Source organism: Megalobrama amblycephala, linkage group LG19 (genome assembly GCF_018812025.1).
Source record: "Megalobrama amblycephala isolate DHTTF-2021 linkage group LG19, ASM1881202v1, whole genome shotgun sequence".
NCBI classification, from domain to species: Eukaryota; Metazoa; Chordata; class Actinopteri; order Cypriniformes; family Xenocyprididae; genus Megalobrama; species Megalobrama amblycephala.
This window is the reverse complement of record NC_063062.1, coordinates 11762946-11779372: the sequence shown is the minus strand read 5'-3', so window position 1 is coordinate 11779372 and position 16427 is coordinate 11762946. Positions and strand designations below refer to the sequence as shown.

Here is a 16427-nt window from a genome sequence, read left to right as displayed (position 1 = left end):
CTGCTGTATCAATTTGAATTCTTGTAATAATAATAATAATAATAATATGATGATGATGATGATGATGAGAAGAAAATAAAGTTATAGATCACCAAGCATAATGATCTTTTTAAACCATTTAAACATATAACATATTGCATTATTTAGAGCAGTGTTGTTGCTTTGATTCTAGAAGAACCTAACAGAAATTCTTATAATCCAGATGAAATAAGCAGATAGTAAATCACGATTGTATAACAAAATAAAGATAATAATAACGTAAATATCACTGCACTGTTACTTTATCATTGCATCATCCAGTTCCGTCCTTTGCACAGTTGACATATCCAGTCCCGTCTTTTTCTTGATCGACAGCATCCTAAACCAATAGAAACTACGAACACTGAAACATCGCTCTTCCTGAACCAATCATCTATGTTGTGGGCGGTACTTCGTCGACTCTCCTTTTCGTTTCAACCGGCGTGGGAAGTAGTGTGACTGGCTTCTGAAGCGGCTATAAGATTATTATTCGTAAGTTTCAATAGCTTTTTATCTGTTTCATGACGTTATATGCAATTCGTTATGACTATATGTGTTTATGTCCTGTATCATGAGACTGTATATCCAGTTACATGGTGTTTTAGTGAATGACTGGATCGTCAGCTTAGCCTTGTCTCGTGCTTAGAGGAAGCATGCTATCGTAAAATAAATCTGACAGACTTTACTGTTTAGCGCTTTTTGTATGTTACCTTGACATAATGACTGGGTTACTTGACTAGTACAGAATCCCGATAATGCAAATCATGATGGAGATGTTGATGTGCATAAGTCAGCACTAGCTTGCATCATACTGTGGTCTATAGGGGTTTGGCCTATGTCAGTGCACTTGTTAAAGCTTTGCAGCAAAAAAAATCTGATAGTTTTCACACATATATAAACAATCATTTGCATTTATATAGTTCAGTATTCATTGGAATGATGTTTTGCAGGCATTGTTATTGTAGTAAATCGTGTTATACTTCCTCTAGGATCACAGAGCATCATTATTTATGGCTCTTCATCTCACATTTTTATGTGCCAAAGCTTTCTTCTGTTGTCAGGTGAACCTCACTGCGTGCAGGACATGGTCTGTTAACTTGTTTTGCTTACTAATGTTGGTGCATCGTGTTATGTGCCCATTTCTTGTCCTTCACAATGCACTTAATATTTTTATCCAGGACTCAACAATAAGGATGTCCCATGGGGCCAGTATTTTCTTTTGAAATTGAAGTTTTGTTTGTTTGTTTTTTGCTGCAGTCTTTCCCAGGTCTTTGCTTTAAATTAGATTAAATCTCAGTAAGGTTTTCATTAGTATGTTAATAAAAGGCTACTAAATAAGTTCCACTTCACAGCTCTGTGCTTCTTGCCAGTGCTGCGTCATCATTACATTTACATTAACTAATTTTTGCAGACACTCCTATTCAAACTGACTTGAGGGAATATAATAAAAGCAATTCATGTATTTTACAGTATATGAATATATATATATAACTGTCAATGTTACATTTATTATAGTTATTATTATAGATTACATTCATTCATTTAGCAAAAGCTTTTTTTTCGATCTGGCATACAAATTGGGAAATATAACACAAGTGATTCATCCTATTAAGTAACATGAGCATCACTACATCTTACATTTGTTGATTAGCCATGTGTGGCTTTATTTTTGTAACTGTTGTCAAATTTTTATGATTTAATTGTGGCATTCAATGAAATGTTATAATTTGATATTCTTGGAAGCATAATTTAGAGAAGGTTGAAAATGATAAATACCTGTATTTTTCCCCCCAGGAAATTTAAATCTTTTATTAGAATCTACAGCTTAAGTTATATTAGTATTATTTTGCAAAGAAAACGTAACTAAAAAAACAAAATATATATTCTGACACGCATAAAAACATGATATGAAAATATAATTTTTGTCCAGTAAAAACATTGACAGGACAAGTGAATTATTTTTAAGCATCAAGTTAAATCAAGCTAAGCTATATTTTAAAATAACTATTTTAAGTCCACGTCATTATAGCAAGGAAATTATGGTTCTCGGCATGCAGATGTTAAAGTGGTTTATTATTTTACAATGGATGCAGTTTCTGGCATGCATGGCTGGAATGGTTATAGTTGTCATGTGGACAAAGATGTCTTTATGTTTTGGATTAGTTGTAATGGGAGTGGTGCTGTAATTACTTCAGGGATGTCTATTGTTTGCTGCATACTGGCTCCACCTGCTGAGGAGCTTCCTTCAATACTCCAGTGAGGAAGATTCGCATACAATTGTCCTAGTGGCAGTTGCACAGAACCTTCAAAATGGTTGTGAAATAGCCACTACCGTCTGAGTATTCACCATGATTTGAATGAAAATAATGAATGTATTAATATATCCACAGATGACCCAATACATCTGGAAGAAAAACAGTAGTTTTATAGGACTAATCAACGTAAATAATGATTAAATAATTATAAAATATTATATACAACTCGCCATTTTACATAAATATTGTTAAAAGAATGACGTTTTAGTGGAAAAATACTGGCAATTCTCACTTCCACTCATAGTTTTGATTATAATACATCGGAGCCATAGCCATGTGGGCAAGTGCTCTGACATATGATGCAGTTGCACTCTAAATGAAGGACTTCCGGTTTGTCGGAGATAGTGGAAAAAGTCAACATCAGTCATGTGTTTTACACTAGCATCATTTCTCTGCATGTCTTTGCCTAGCAGAGAGGATTTTGTCTGTTTGGTGGGTTTGCAAGCTTTGCTTCTTCACCAGCTGGGTTCATTTCTTGAATGTCCCCGTATGGATGCGGTGATTGTGAGGTGTGCCTGGTGTTCTTACAGGCAGCAGATGTCCATAATACATTCTTGATTGACAATTAACAGCACTACAAAGCAGCTGCATGTTTACTCCACCTTCTTTTGTAAAACCGGTTTCTGACTCACTGTGTGTTTGTATATATCCCTAGTCCACCGAGAAAAACACAACCAGCATGGACTCTTCGCTGACTGCTGCACAGATCCGTGAGAAGTTCATTGACTTCTTCCGCCGTCATGAGCATCAGTACGTCCACTCATCAGCCACCATTCCGCTAGATGATCCCACTCTGCTCTTTGCCAATGCTGGGATGAACCAGGTAAGGAGATTTGAACCTAGTTAAATAAATGGCCTTTAATTTGTTATAGAAAATTAATTGTCACCTCCATCTTCTTAATAGTTCAAGCCCATCTTCCTGAACACCATCGACCCGTCCCACCCAATGGCCAGACTTCGGCGTGCTGCAAACACACAGAAGTGCATTCGTGCTGGCGGCAAACACAATGATCTTGATGATGTGGGCAAAGATGTGTACCATCACACTTTCTTTGAGATGTTGGGCTCTTGGTCCTTTGGTGATTATTTTAAAGTAAGAGATGGCAAGAAAGGCGTTGTATATTGTAAACTCGTGGCGTATTTCTTCATAGTACTTTATGTGCTGCTAAAATGATAAATGAAAAACTTATTTTGCCCTTTTCTCTTAGCATCCCTTCATTTCTGTCTTGCTCATTCTATATCTAGCACCTGGCCTGCAAGATGGCACTGGAGCTGCTGACGAAGGAGTTTGGCATTCCTATTGAGCGCCTCTATGTGACTTATTTTGGTGGTCATGCTGATGCAGGCCTGGAGCCTGACCTGGAGTGCAAGCAGATCTGGCTGGACTTGGGGTGAGTAAAAAAATATGTACAAGGTGTATTAAGTTATTGATGTGAAATAGTAAAATATTTTTCGTTTGTCTCAACTTTGTCCCAGAATGGAGGAGAGCCGTATTCTGCCCGGCAGTATGAAAGATAATTTCTGGGAGATGGGTGACACTGGTCCTTGTGGTCCATGCAGCGAGATCCACTTTGATCGCATTGGAGGTAGAGATGCCGCCCACTTGGTCAACATGGATGACCCGAATGTGCTTGAAATCTGGAACCTGGTGTTCATCCAGTTCAACCGGTAAACTACTGCTCCTTGTTAACTTTAGCTAACAATGGTAACACTTTATTAAAAGTCCACACATACCTAGAGATATTATTTTTAGAGACTCTTCTTATGTAATTTATTGTTCATAGGGATGCATAATATATCAGTATTATATCAGTTATTGGCTGAAATAAATTTTTTGTTCTTTATTTTATCAGTATCAGCTGATATTGGATATTTAATATTAAGTAGGTTGATTAATCTTTAAAAACATTAATTTGAATGTTTGATTTGTTCAGTGAATGGATGAATTAAATGGTGTATAATACTATACTATAAAATAATAATGCAGTATGAATTTTAGTATTAGCCATTTGTTGGTTATCAGCTATCAACTTCATATATAATAGCGCATATATATATATATATATATATATATATATATATATATATATATATATATATATATATATATAGAATTGCATTAAATCAAAAATGACAGTAAAGTAATGTTTCAATGCATTTCTCTTTGAAATAAATGTTGTTCTTTTAACTTTTTCATCAAACCTGAAAAAAAGAGCAGCAATTGATTTCAAAATGGATAATAACAAGAAATATTTCTTGAGCTCCAAATCAGCATATTAGAATGATTTCTGGAGGATCATGTGACACTGAAGTCTGCAGTAATTATGCTGAAAATTCAGCTTTGCCTTCACATGATTAAATTACATTTCAATATCTCTTAAGCTTTTGATCAAATAAATTTAACCTTGGTGAGCATAAGAGACTTTCAAAACTTTTAAAAGCATTTTAAAAAATCGTACCTACCCAAACTTTTGAACGGTAGTGTATATTCATTATTGCCTAGAATTTTAACATGGGTGCCATCTTGCAACCTCTAATTCTTTACACAAAGATGCTGTTAGTATGCACGTTGTTCTAAACGCATACGTCTCGGCCTCTCCATGCAGGGAGTCGGAGACGGTGCTAAAGCCTCTGCCCAAGAAGAGCATTGACACAGGGATGGGACTGGAGCGCCTGGTCTCTGTGCTGCAAAACAAGATGTCCAACTATGACACTGATCTGTTCATCCCTTATTTTGAAGCCATTCAGAAGGTACAATCATAGAAAAGCATATGAAACATGACCAAACTCTCTTTTGCTTGTAATTGCAAAAATGTCCTTGGTTCTCAGGGCACAGGTGCCAGGGCATACACAGGAAAGGTTGGTGCAGAAGACACAGATGGTATCGACATGGCATACCGTGTTCTGGCTGATCACGCTCGCACCATTACTATTGCCTTGTCTGATGGTGGTAGACCTGACAACACAGGCAGAGGGTGAGATGATGGTGTTTTTGTTTGCCATGTACTTGATATATATACTCAATATATGTTTATGTGACCTATGTCTGTTTTTGTGTTCGCAGCTATGTGCTGAGGAGAATTCTGCGTCGTGCAGTGCGATACTCTCACGAGAAGCTGGGTGCACAGAGGGGCTTCTTCGCCTCCTTAGTAGATGTAGTGGTTGAGTCCCTGGTAAGGCCTCTGCCAGTTTTTTCCCTTCATCACTTTATGTGCATAAGGAACGGTTTATTTAAAGTGGCACCCCCTGCAACATTGAAATGCTCTTTCATTAGATACAGTTTCAGTTCTATCTCTGGCCATTTAATGATTCATGGCTCTCTACAGGGTGATGCTTTCCCAGAGTTGCGGAAAGATCCTGATATGGTAAAGGACATCATCAATGAGGAAGAAGCACAGTTCCTCAAAACCCTTAGCAGGGGACGGCGTATTCTGGACCGCAAGATCCAGAGTCTTGGAGACAGCACGACTATACCAGGTAAAGCACATACTACCACAAAGAGTTTCTCTTAGGGCATTTTCAGACCTGTAGATCATTTGATTTGTTCCGAAACAGGGACTTAATTTGTTACAATGTAGCATTTTCTTCTTGGTTCTATTCACTAAAATGTGTACTAAAATGTGTTTATGTAAGTCTCATGTGCATAACACTGCCTTTATTATTCAGAGTTTCCTCTGGGTTATCCATCAAGATGGATTGACAAGTTCGCTCCACAAGCTTATTGTGGCTTTATCTGTAGCTGTCATATACTGTATATATGATATACATTCAGGCGATCTTGGAGTGATGTTTTGGTTCAGATCCAAGTGTAATTGCCATGTTCATATATGCCTAAGCGAACCGAACTAACAATGAAAACACACCAGGTTCCTAAACAAGCCAGGTGCCGAGCCAAACGCCCTTCGATGAGGTGCAGGGATTGAAACTTGTCACCTTTTGGCGAAACTCACAATTTTGAATCCAAAATAGGTCATTTGAGTTTTTTAAATGATTGAAGGGAAGGAGTTTGGGTTGCTTTTAACATGCATTTATAAAACGCAACACTCTCCAACCATTTACCCAAAATTGTAATAAGATGTAATAAGAGTTTATAAATTTGTTGTCAACGGAAGAGAGGCTTTAAGCTTACTCTGTGTTTTTCTGCCAAAATAAAAGCTCTATGGTTTAACATTTGGAAGCAAAGAAATTGACTAATTTTGTAGTATTGTATTATATATTACTATATTGTAATAATTAAATAATAATAATTTAAATGACAGTGTGATATAAAAAAACTATATGCAGACTAGGGTTTGTTTGTTTGTCCCCCAGAAATTTTTATTTCTTCTTATATATGTCATTGTTTTGTGTAGGTGACACAGCCTGGCTGCTGTACGACACATATGGTTTTCCTCTGGACCTCACAGCCCTGATCGCTGAGGAAAGGGGAATGGAGGTGGACAGGGAGGCCTTTGAGGAGGAGAAGAAAGCTGCTCAGGTGGAAATCAGTTAATTCTTTTTATGCAGTGCAATTTCCATTAAGCACAGAATAATTTCATAGAAATTCAAACACAGAGAATTTTATTTGTACTGGGTTTTATTTATAATGATGGCAAAGCTAATCTAAATGTAAAAATAAAATGTAAGAATAGACAAAAATGAGCATGCACAATTAAAAATCCTGTGTCAGCTGATATATATATATCTATCTATATATATATATATATATATATATATATATATATATATATATATAGATAGATAGATAGATAGATAGATAGATAGATATCAGCTGACACAGGATTTTTAATTGTGCATGCTCATTTTTGTCTATTCTTACATTGAAAAGAATTGAAAGTGGGGGGGAAATAACATTATGAAAAATCTTTTTTTCTCCAAAACATGTTGACCACAATTATTGGCACCCTTTTATTCAATTCTTTTTGCAACCTCCTTTTGCCAAGAGAACAGCTCTGAGTCTTCTTCTATAATGCCTGATGAGTAGGACACCTGACGAGATGGACCATTCCTTCATGCAGAATTGATCCTTCAGATTCCATCCATGTTGGTGCTTCTTCTCTTCATACTCCACTCATTTTCTTTAGGGTTCATATATCTGAAGCTTCATTTTGTGCTCAGACACATTTTTGTGTTGATTTCAATGTTTGTTTTGGATCATTGTCCCGACAGATGATCCAACCATCCATTATAAGATTTCACAAAGCGGTCAGGTTTTGATTTTTTGTCTAGGTATTTGATAGAATCCATGATACGATATATCTGAAGAAGATGTCCAGGACCTCCAGCACAAAAATAGGCCCACAACATTAAAGATCCAGCAGTAGATTTAACCGTGGGCATGGGGTACTTTTTATCCATGTGTGCACCAAACCCATCTGGTGGATTTGCTGCCAAAAATCTCTTTTTTTTAGTTTCATCTGACCATAGAAGCTGATTCCGTTTGAAGTTCCAGTCTTGTTTGACAACTGAATATGCTGGAGATTGTTTCTGGATGAGAGCAGAGGATTTTTCTTGAAACCCTCCCGAACAGCTTGTGGGGATGTAGGTGCTGTTTGATCCTTTTTTTTTAGGCTTTCTGAGATTCAAGACTCAACTAATCTCTGCAATTCTCCAGCTGTGATCCTAGGAGAGTCTTTGGCCACTCAAACTTTCCTCCTCACTGAGCATTAGGACGATTTAGACACGCGTCCTCTTCCAGGCAGATTTGTAACATCTTTAGTTGATTGTAACTTCTTAATTATTGCCCTGATAGTGGAAATGGGGATTTCCAATGCTTAAGCTATTTTCTTACAGCCACTTTCTATTTTGTGAAGCTCAACAATCTTTTGCTGCACATCAGAACTATATTCTTTGGTTTTTCTCATTGTGATGAATGATTGCGGGAATTTGGCCTTTGTTTTTCCTCATGTTTATACTCCTGTGGAACAGGAAGTCATGGCTGGACAATTTCATGTTCATGATCACTCTGGTGAGCTAAAAAAAATGTAAATATGAATGGGAATATACTTCAGAGATATTTTACTCATAAATATTCTAGGGGTGCCAATAATTGTGGCCAATGTGTTTTGGAGAAAAACATTTATTTCTTAATGTTATTTTCCCCCCACTTTCAATTCTTTTCCTTCAATGAAAGGTTAGATTTTTGCTAATTTTATGAATTAAAGATCAAAAGGATAAACAATGCAGATTTATTTTTAGAGTCATCTTTGATCATATTCATGAAGGGTGCCAATAATTCTGGCCACAACTGTAAATAGGTCTAAATAAAAACATTTGTACACAGTTAAAGTCTCAGGGCAAAGGCTCTGGGGATGAGGACCACATCATGCTGGACATCTACGCCATTGAAGAGCTCAGAAACAAAGGTGTCGCTGCCACTGACGACAGCCCCAAGTACAAGTACACTTCAGATGATAATGGCAACTATGGTACGAATTACACCTTAGCTATTCCTGTTGGTTTTTACGTGTAGGTTTTCATGCCTGTGATATTGTGTGTCCCTCTCAGAGTTTGAACAGGCAGTGGGCACAGTGTTGGCTCTCAGGAGGGAGCGTGCATTTGTTGATGAGGTGACCACAGGTCAAGAGTGCGGAGTGCTGCTCGACAAGACCTCCTTCTATGCCGAGCAGGGTGGGCAGAGCTTTGATGAAGGCTACATGCTCCGAGAAAACGACTCTGCTGAGGATGTAAGAAACTGATAACGGTTGTAGAAAGAAGCTGAACTGCTTAGTTTAGTTATGATTCACTTTGCTGTCATGTTTTTGTTTTGCTGCTTCAGAGGATGGAGTTCACAGTGAAGAATACTCAGGTGCGCGGAGGATACGTGCTGCATATTGGTACAGTATACGGCACACTGAAGGTTGGAGACCACCTAACTCTGCATGTGGATGAGGTATGTAATGAAATGATTCTAAAAATGTTTTTACAGCATTTGGTCCAGACAAAAAAGATAGATGGATAGGATGTTATGAACATTTATAGCGAGCACAGAATGCAACATGATTCCCCTTTCTTTTTCTCTCTCAGGCTCGTCGTAGGCCCATCATGAGTAACCATACCGCCACACACATCCTTAACTTTGCTCTGCGTTCAGTTTTGGGAGAGGCAGATCAGCGGGGCTCTTTGGTTGCTCCAGACAGACTGCGCTTTGACTTCACAGCTAAAGGTGCAATGAGCACAGATGAAGTGCGGCGCACAGAAGAGATCGCCTCCAACTTGATTCGTGACGCCAAGGTCAAGTCCATTCAACAGGCTTTTTCAAACATTCGTATTCATACCGCTTGAAACTTTCTTCACAAGTATTCACAGTGCAGATATTCTGAAAACAAAACATAACCTATTGTAAGTTATCCTGTTGAAAACATATATAGTTTACGTGTCCCTAAGAACACTTTCGTATTCTTTCATAATTTCTCTCACAATTTGAAATATTCTCTCTCTCTCTTTCTTCAGGCGGTCTACGCTCTGGATGCTCCTCTTGCAGCAGCTAAAGCCATACAAGGTCTGCGGGCAGTGTTTGATGAGACGTACCCTGATCCTGTTAGAGTGGTGTCTATTGGCGTTCCAGTGGAGGAGCTGCTGGCTGATCCTAACAGCCCTGCAGGCTCACTCACCTCCATCGAGTTCTGCGGTGGAACGTATGAATATTTTAGAATTTAATATTATAAACTTCAAATATTGCAAAAGTGGGCCCACTCAGCTCCTCGCTTTCATTCATGTGCAGCACATCTAGATTTCTGTGATATTCTGTATTTTGTTCCATCTATGCTTCATGAAATTTTTTTTTTTTTTTTTTTTTTATGAAACTGTCGTTAAATATTTTTCTTAGCCCTAATGAATTAAAGGGATGATTCTCCCAAAAATGAAAATTCTGTCATAATTCACTCACCCTCATGTCGTTCCAAACCGGTAAGACCTTCATTCATCTTCGGAACACAAATGAAGATCTTTTTGATGAAATCTGAGAGCTTTTTGTCCCTCCATATACAGTCTACACAACACTTTGACACTTCAAAAAGTTCATAAAGGGATCGTAAAACTAATCTTTATGAATTTTCTGAAAAGATACGATCGCTTTATATGATGAACCGATTGAATTTAGGCTTTTATTCACATATAAACACATATAAACATTCATCAGCTCACATATCAGTTATGGTAAACAGAAGCTAAAGCATGTTTGCTTGATGTGTGAGAACCAATAAGGTTCATTCTCGTGTTACGCAGCACGTTTGAGCTTCCACGAGAGGTTTGTTCTTGCACGTCAAGCAGGTTCGTTGAGCTTCTGTTCATGTTCACTGATCAATGTTTATATGTGAATAAAAACCTAAATATAAATCTGTTCATCAAATAAATCAATTGTATCTCTTCAGAAAATTTGGACTAAACCGCTCAATTTATATGGATTAGGTTTACGATCTCTTTATGAACATTTTGAAGTGTCAAAGTGTCAGTTGCTGTCTATGGAGGGACAGAAATCTCTGATTTCATCAAAAAGATCTTCATTTGTGTTCCGAAGATGAACAAAGGTCTTACGGGTTTGGAACATGACACCCTCATGTCGTTCCAAACCCGTAAGACCTTTGTTCATCTTCGGAACATGACAGTGAATAATGACTGAATTTTCATTTTTGGGTGAACTATCCCTTTCACTGTTTTCTGAGTATGGTTACTCATAGTTTTCTTTTTGATCGTTTTTACCCATAGGCACCTGCAGAACTCTGGTCATGCTGCTCCATTTGTGATTGTATCAGAGGAGGCCATTGCTAAAGGAATCAGGAGGATTGTGGCAGTGACTGGAGCAGAGGCTCAAAAGGTTGGAGAAGGCGTGGCCAACATGAATATGCACACACCCTTTTATTTTTGAATGATACTTAGTATGTAGTATGTGATGTAGGGTGGGGGAATGTGGAACTGGTTTTTGCTGTCTGATTTGAATGTGATATGAAAGGAAGACCTGGGATAATACAAAGATTAAATATCTCTATTGTCTTGTTCTTGATGTTTGCACGCACAGTGTGGCTAGTGTAGTCTGATTCACAAATGATTCTTTTGAGCCAGTTCTGTTAATAAAATGAATGAAGACGCACAAATCATGTACTTAAGACTTGTGAGAGTTCATTCGATATTATTACTAACTGGTTTGTAAAAACATTGTTACCAATTGTTTTGGTTTTTTTTTTTTTTACACGTTTAAATACTTTTTAGTGCAGTATATTTTTAGGTGTGTGGGTGAATCATTTAGGAAGCAGAATAATAAAGTTCCTTATGATTCCCATTCCTAATAGTTCTTGACAGGTGGATGTTTGTGTTGTCAGGCCCAGAGGAAAGCTGATGCCCTGAAGCTGGGTCTAGATGCCATGGCAGAGAAAGTGAAGGCCCAGACTGCCCCAAATAAAGACGTTCAGAAGGAGATTGCTGATATGACAGAGGTGAGTTCAACTCAATCATGTTCTGCTCTTGCTTGTCTGGTATAAGTGTACTGAATCCTTGTATGCATATATGTTCAGTCCTTGGGCACTGCAGTGATCTCTCAGTGGCAGAAGGATGAGATGAGGGATTCCCTGAAGGGTCTTAAAAAGATCATGGATGACCTGGACCGTGCTAGTAAAGCTGATGTACAGAAGAGGGTAAGAAAACATGATTCCAATGTTTGATAGTTAGTCACAGAGATTATTGGAAAGTCAAAGACCAGCTGTGAACACAGTTTTAATTTTAGGTCCTGGAAAAGACAAAGGAGATCATCGATAGCAACCCTAACCAACCTCTAATAGTGATGGAGATGGAGAGTGGAGCATCTGCAAAGGTAAATGTCTCACTGTCCTTTCAAATTAGGACTCTATAGTTGAAATTAATATAGTTTTTAAATTCTCTTCTGTGAAAGTCTAAATGATTCCTCTGTGCTTCCACAGGCTTTGAATGAGTCTCTGAAGTTACTGAAGACAAATTCACCACAGACTGCTGCTATGCTTTTTACTGTGGACAACGATGCAGGAAAAATTATCTGCTTGTGCCAAGTGCCTCAGGTAAACGGGGTCAGGGAGAAACTTATTCTGTAAGATGGATGAAGGTTCTCTTTAAATATTTAACAACATCTGCTTTAAAGCTTAAAGGTGCCCTAGAACCAGTTTTTACAAGATGTAATATAAGTCTAAGGTGTCCCCTGAATGTGTCTGTGAAGTTTCAGCTCAAAACTCCCCATAGATTTTTTTTTAATTAATTTTTTTTAACTGCCTATTTTGGGGCATCATTAACTATGCACCGATTCAGGCTGCAGCCCCTTTAAATCGCGCGCTCCCTGCCCCCCCAAGCTCTCGACTATAATACAGTGCATTTACAAAGTTCACACAGCTAATATAACCCTCAAATGGATCTTTACAAGATATTCGTCATGCATACTTCATGCATGCGTCAGATCATATGAGTATAGTATTTATTTGGATGTTTACATTTGATTCTGAATGAGTTTGATGGTGCTCCGTGGCTAAAGCTAACATTACACACTGTTGGAGAGATTTATAAAGAATGAAGTTGTGTTTATGAATTATACAGACTGCAAGTGTTTAAAAATGAAAATGCGACGGCTCTTGTCTCCGTGAATACAGTAAGAAACGATGGTAACTTTAACCACATTTAACAGTACATTAGCAACATGCTAACGAAACATTTAGAAAGACAATTTACAAATATCACTAAAAATATCATGTAATCATGGATCATGTCAGTTATTATCACACAATCTGCCATTTTTCGCTATTGTTCTTGCTTGCTTACCTAATCTGATGATTCAGCTGTGCACATCCAGACGTTAATACTGCCTGCCCTTGTGTAATGCCTTGAACATGAGCTGGCATATGCAAATATTGGGGGCGTACATATTAATGATCTAGAATGTTACGTAACAGTCGGTGTTATGTTGAGATTCGCCTGTTCTTCGGAGGTCTTTTAAACAAATGAGATTTATATAAGAAGGAGGAAACAATGGAGTTTGAGACTCACTGTATGTCATTTCCATGTACTGAACTCTTGTTATTCAACTATGCCAAGGTAAATTAAATTTTTGATTCTAGGGCACCTTTAAGATTTTTTGTTATGAAAGAAATAAGTACTTTTATTCAGCAAGGATGCGTTAAATTGAAGTTACTATAAAGACATACTTACAAAAGTTTTCCATTTCAAATAAATGCTGTTCTTTTGAACTTTTGATTCATCGAAGAGTCCTGAAAGAGTTAAGCAGCACAACTGACATTAAAAATTAATAAGAAATAATGCTTTTTGAACACTAAATTAGCATATTAGAATGATTCCTGAAGGATCATGTGACACCAAAGACTGGAGTAATGATGCTGAATATTCAGCTTTAACATCACAGAAATAAATTACATTTTATGATATATTAAAATAGAAAACAAGTTATTTGAAATTGTAATAATGTTTCAAAATATTACTGCTTTTATTTTTATTTTTTATTAAATAAATATATCCTTGGTGAGCATAAAGAGACTTCTTTCAAAAACATGAAAAAAATCTAACCGAACCCAAACTTTTGATTTATTATTTTCTTAATACACATTCCTAGTTTTATTATGAATGATTAATCGGCGCACATCATTTTTGTGTTCAGTAAAATGTAACGGCTTGCTTTTCAGTTGACCTCAGAAGTAAAATGCTGGTTAAATATTACTTTGACTTTCATGGTACTAGACACATTAATGCATATGTAAAGTATCGATTTAAAATCACCAATTTGCTCTTTGTGTGTTTCCAGGATGTTGCAAACCGGGGCCTGAAGGCCAGCGAATGGGTTCAGGAAGTGTGCCCTCTGCTGGATGGAAAAGGAGGCGGTAAAGACATGTCTGCCCAGGCTACGGGTAGAAACACGCACTGCATACAGGAAGCTCTGCAGCTGGCCAATGAGTTTGCCCGCCTCAAACTGGGTGAAAATTAAGGACAAAGAGAGATAGAGAGTTGTGTAGGTGGGGTTTAATCTGGAAAAAGGTCCTTAGTTTGGTCTTAACACTCCTCCTGTCCTGTTCCAGCTATGCCTGCTGAATTTTCAAACTGGACATTCCAGGCTGGAAAATGTAAAAACTGTATAGAAATGTGTCACTTGTCAATTGTGGATAGGAAGGGAAATAATTAGCGCCCTCTCTCAGTTAACTGGGTCATTGCAGGGCAATACATTAGTAGATCAACTGATCCATCAAACCGTCCTGACTCTGTGATCCAAAGCACATGGGGCTACGCATGCTTTCTGATTGCAAAATGACATTTAGATTTACAGTTTAATGTTGCTAGCTAAAATAGACCTCATTGCCATTGTTATCTTCCTGAACATACAAGGACAAAAATCATTGTCATTATCATTTTAATAGGTGTCTTTTTGCCATAAGATTTTCCATTACATTTGTAGAATTGTTGCTCTGTCTCTTTAACAGGAGAGATGTCATAATGGTTCAGGCAAATTCATATCAACACTTAACCTTTCACTAGGTCTTCTAGCATCTGTTTTGGGGAAATGAGCCATCTATCACTTGTCACATGAAATGTATCACTTGTTAACGGTAATTAAAAAAAGCAATGATTACAAATGCATAAATGACTTTTCATTGTCCTGTGGCGTAGTGTTTTGAATGTGATTGTGATTAAAGCTACTGCTTATAATTATTTCAGCATAATTACTTACTCCCCTTCGTCCCTAGTCTTGCGTAGCCAAACCTTCAGACTGACAGCAGAAGGTCTGGACTCTATCGCAGCTTTCATTGCTCAAGAGGATGTTTGACTGATATGCAACTCAACCAGTCACAGTTCGTTTTGTTCCGCATCATGTTTAGGGGTGTGAAAATGTAGTGTCGAAGTCCCAACAATAACAGACCGGCATGCATCTAATTCATTCAAAAATGTTTACTGCAACAATGGACCCACAAACTTCATACTTTTGAATATCCAGCTTTTAGTTGATCCTGATAAGCGCTTATTGTCACAGTTGTAAACGTGATGGCATTTCTTCTTCCACGAGGGGTTTTAGCATCATGGCATTTGTTTCCAGGGGGACCGTTAAAGAACACGACACACATCTCCTGGACGTCCTGTAGAATTCAACCAACCAGATGACAACTTCCTGAAGTGTTTCTGGTTAAGTGTGCCATATGCATCAGACGTTCAGCCAACGGTCCGTGGACGTGATGTCTGATTTGAGACTACTTCGTCCCTAGTGGGACATAAAGGATCAAGGATTTGCTTTCACTTAGCTCGATCTTTTGGGCGGATACATCTCCTTCAATTCTGCTATCGCTGTGTGTCTCCATGTTGTTTTAGTTCACCCTTGTTTTATTCTGCCAGGTGGTGTCCATCTCAGGGCAGTCTTTGGGATTTGGGCCTGGTCCATTCTGAGAACACGTCCAAACCATCGGATGCGTCAACACTTGATCGTGCTTTGACTCTTTGTTCTCTCTTTTGACTTTTTGACTCTGTGATTTTCATAGGCCAGAATATACAACACATCCTCTTAAAGCGTCTATTGTGGGGGTCACTGGTCTTGTTCACATTGCCCTTATTAACTCGCCAGCATTCTGAGCCATACAGCAGGACTGGTTTGACAAAGCTGTTGTATAAACGTAGTTTTGTTGTGGTGCTGTATTGCCTATATTTCCAGACCATCTTTAGTCTGGCGAATGCACCTCTAGCCGAGCCTTGCTTGCATGTCTTTTTTGGTATGTAAAATTGTTGACATTCCAATGGTTCATTTTTGACAGTGATTGGTGCATTAGGGATGGAGTTAATGCACATAAATTTGCTCTTGGAAGGATTGATGTTCAGGCCACCTGCATGGCAAATCTATTCAGCCTCACACTTTTCTTGGAGATGTTTGAATTTTGTAGAAACTACAGCAAAGTCGAGGTCTTCAAACTGTGTGAAGCCTCTGGGTTTGTCAGCTGTTGTTTTCTCCATGATCCAGACGATGTTGACCAGGAAGAGGACTGAAGAGTTGATACAGCCCTGCCAAACGCCTACTTAACAGGAAACCATTCTGATGCTGCATTCAAACTTACTGTCTCATCAGCATGACCTTTTTGGTGGAACTCTGTAGGAGGG

At 37.9% G+C, this 16427-nt stretch overlaps 1 protein-coding gene across 2 annotated transcripts; it reads left to right on the top strand.

The window, feature by feature from the left end:
• Positions 1-359: 359 nt before the first annotated feature.
• LOC125253694 (alanine--tRNA ligase, cytoplasmic-like) lies at positions 360-14927 on the top strand. 2 transcript variants are annotated; one of them, XM_048167706.1, is made up of 22 exons: positions 429-510; positions 1008-1079; positions 2989-3156; positions 3238-3426; positions 3579-3724; positions 3810-4001; positions 4940-5084; positions 5163-5308; positions 5398-5506; positions 5660-5810; positions 6686-6810; positions 8617-8761; positions 8841-9019; positions 9112-9225; positions 9360-9566; positions 9786-9970; positions 11040-11148; positions 11651-11764; positions 11843-11962; positions 12052-12138; positions 12245-12358; positions 14101-14927. In XM_048167706.1, exons 2-22 carry the CDS (start codon positions 1029-1031, stop codon positions 14278-14280), a joined length of 2976 nt encoding a protein of 991 aa, XP_048023663.1. In that variant the 5' UTR covers positions 429-510; positions 1008-1028; the 3' UTR covers positions 14281-14927. The 2 variants fall into 2 exon arrangements, with proteins under 2 accessions (XP_048023664.1, XP_048023663.1); XM_048167707.1 differs by lacking the exon at positions 1008-1079 and having other exon boundaries at positions 360-510.
• Positions 14928-16427: the final 1500 nt, after the last annotated feature.

Coding starts and splice junctions, on each gene's coding strand:
- LOC125253694 (XM_048167706.1), top strand. CDS start 1,029: ATGGCTCTTCATCTCACATTTTTATGTGCCAAAGCTTTCTTCTGTTGT. Junction 5,309..5,397: donor CCTGACAACACAGGCAGAGG/GTGAGATGATGG, acceptor TTGTGTTCGCAG/CTATGTGCTGAGGAGAATTC. Junction 12,359..14,100: donor GCTTGTGCCAAGTGCCTCAG/GTAAACGGGGTC, acceptor GTGTGTTTCCAG/GATGTTGCAAACCGGGGCCT.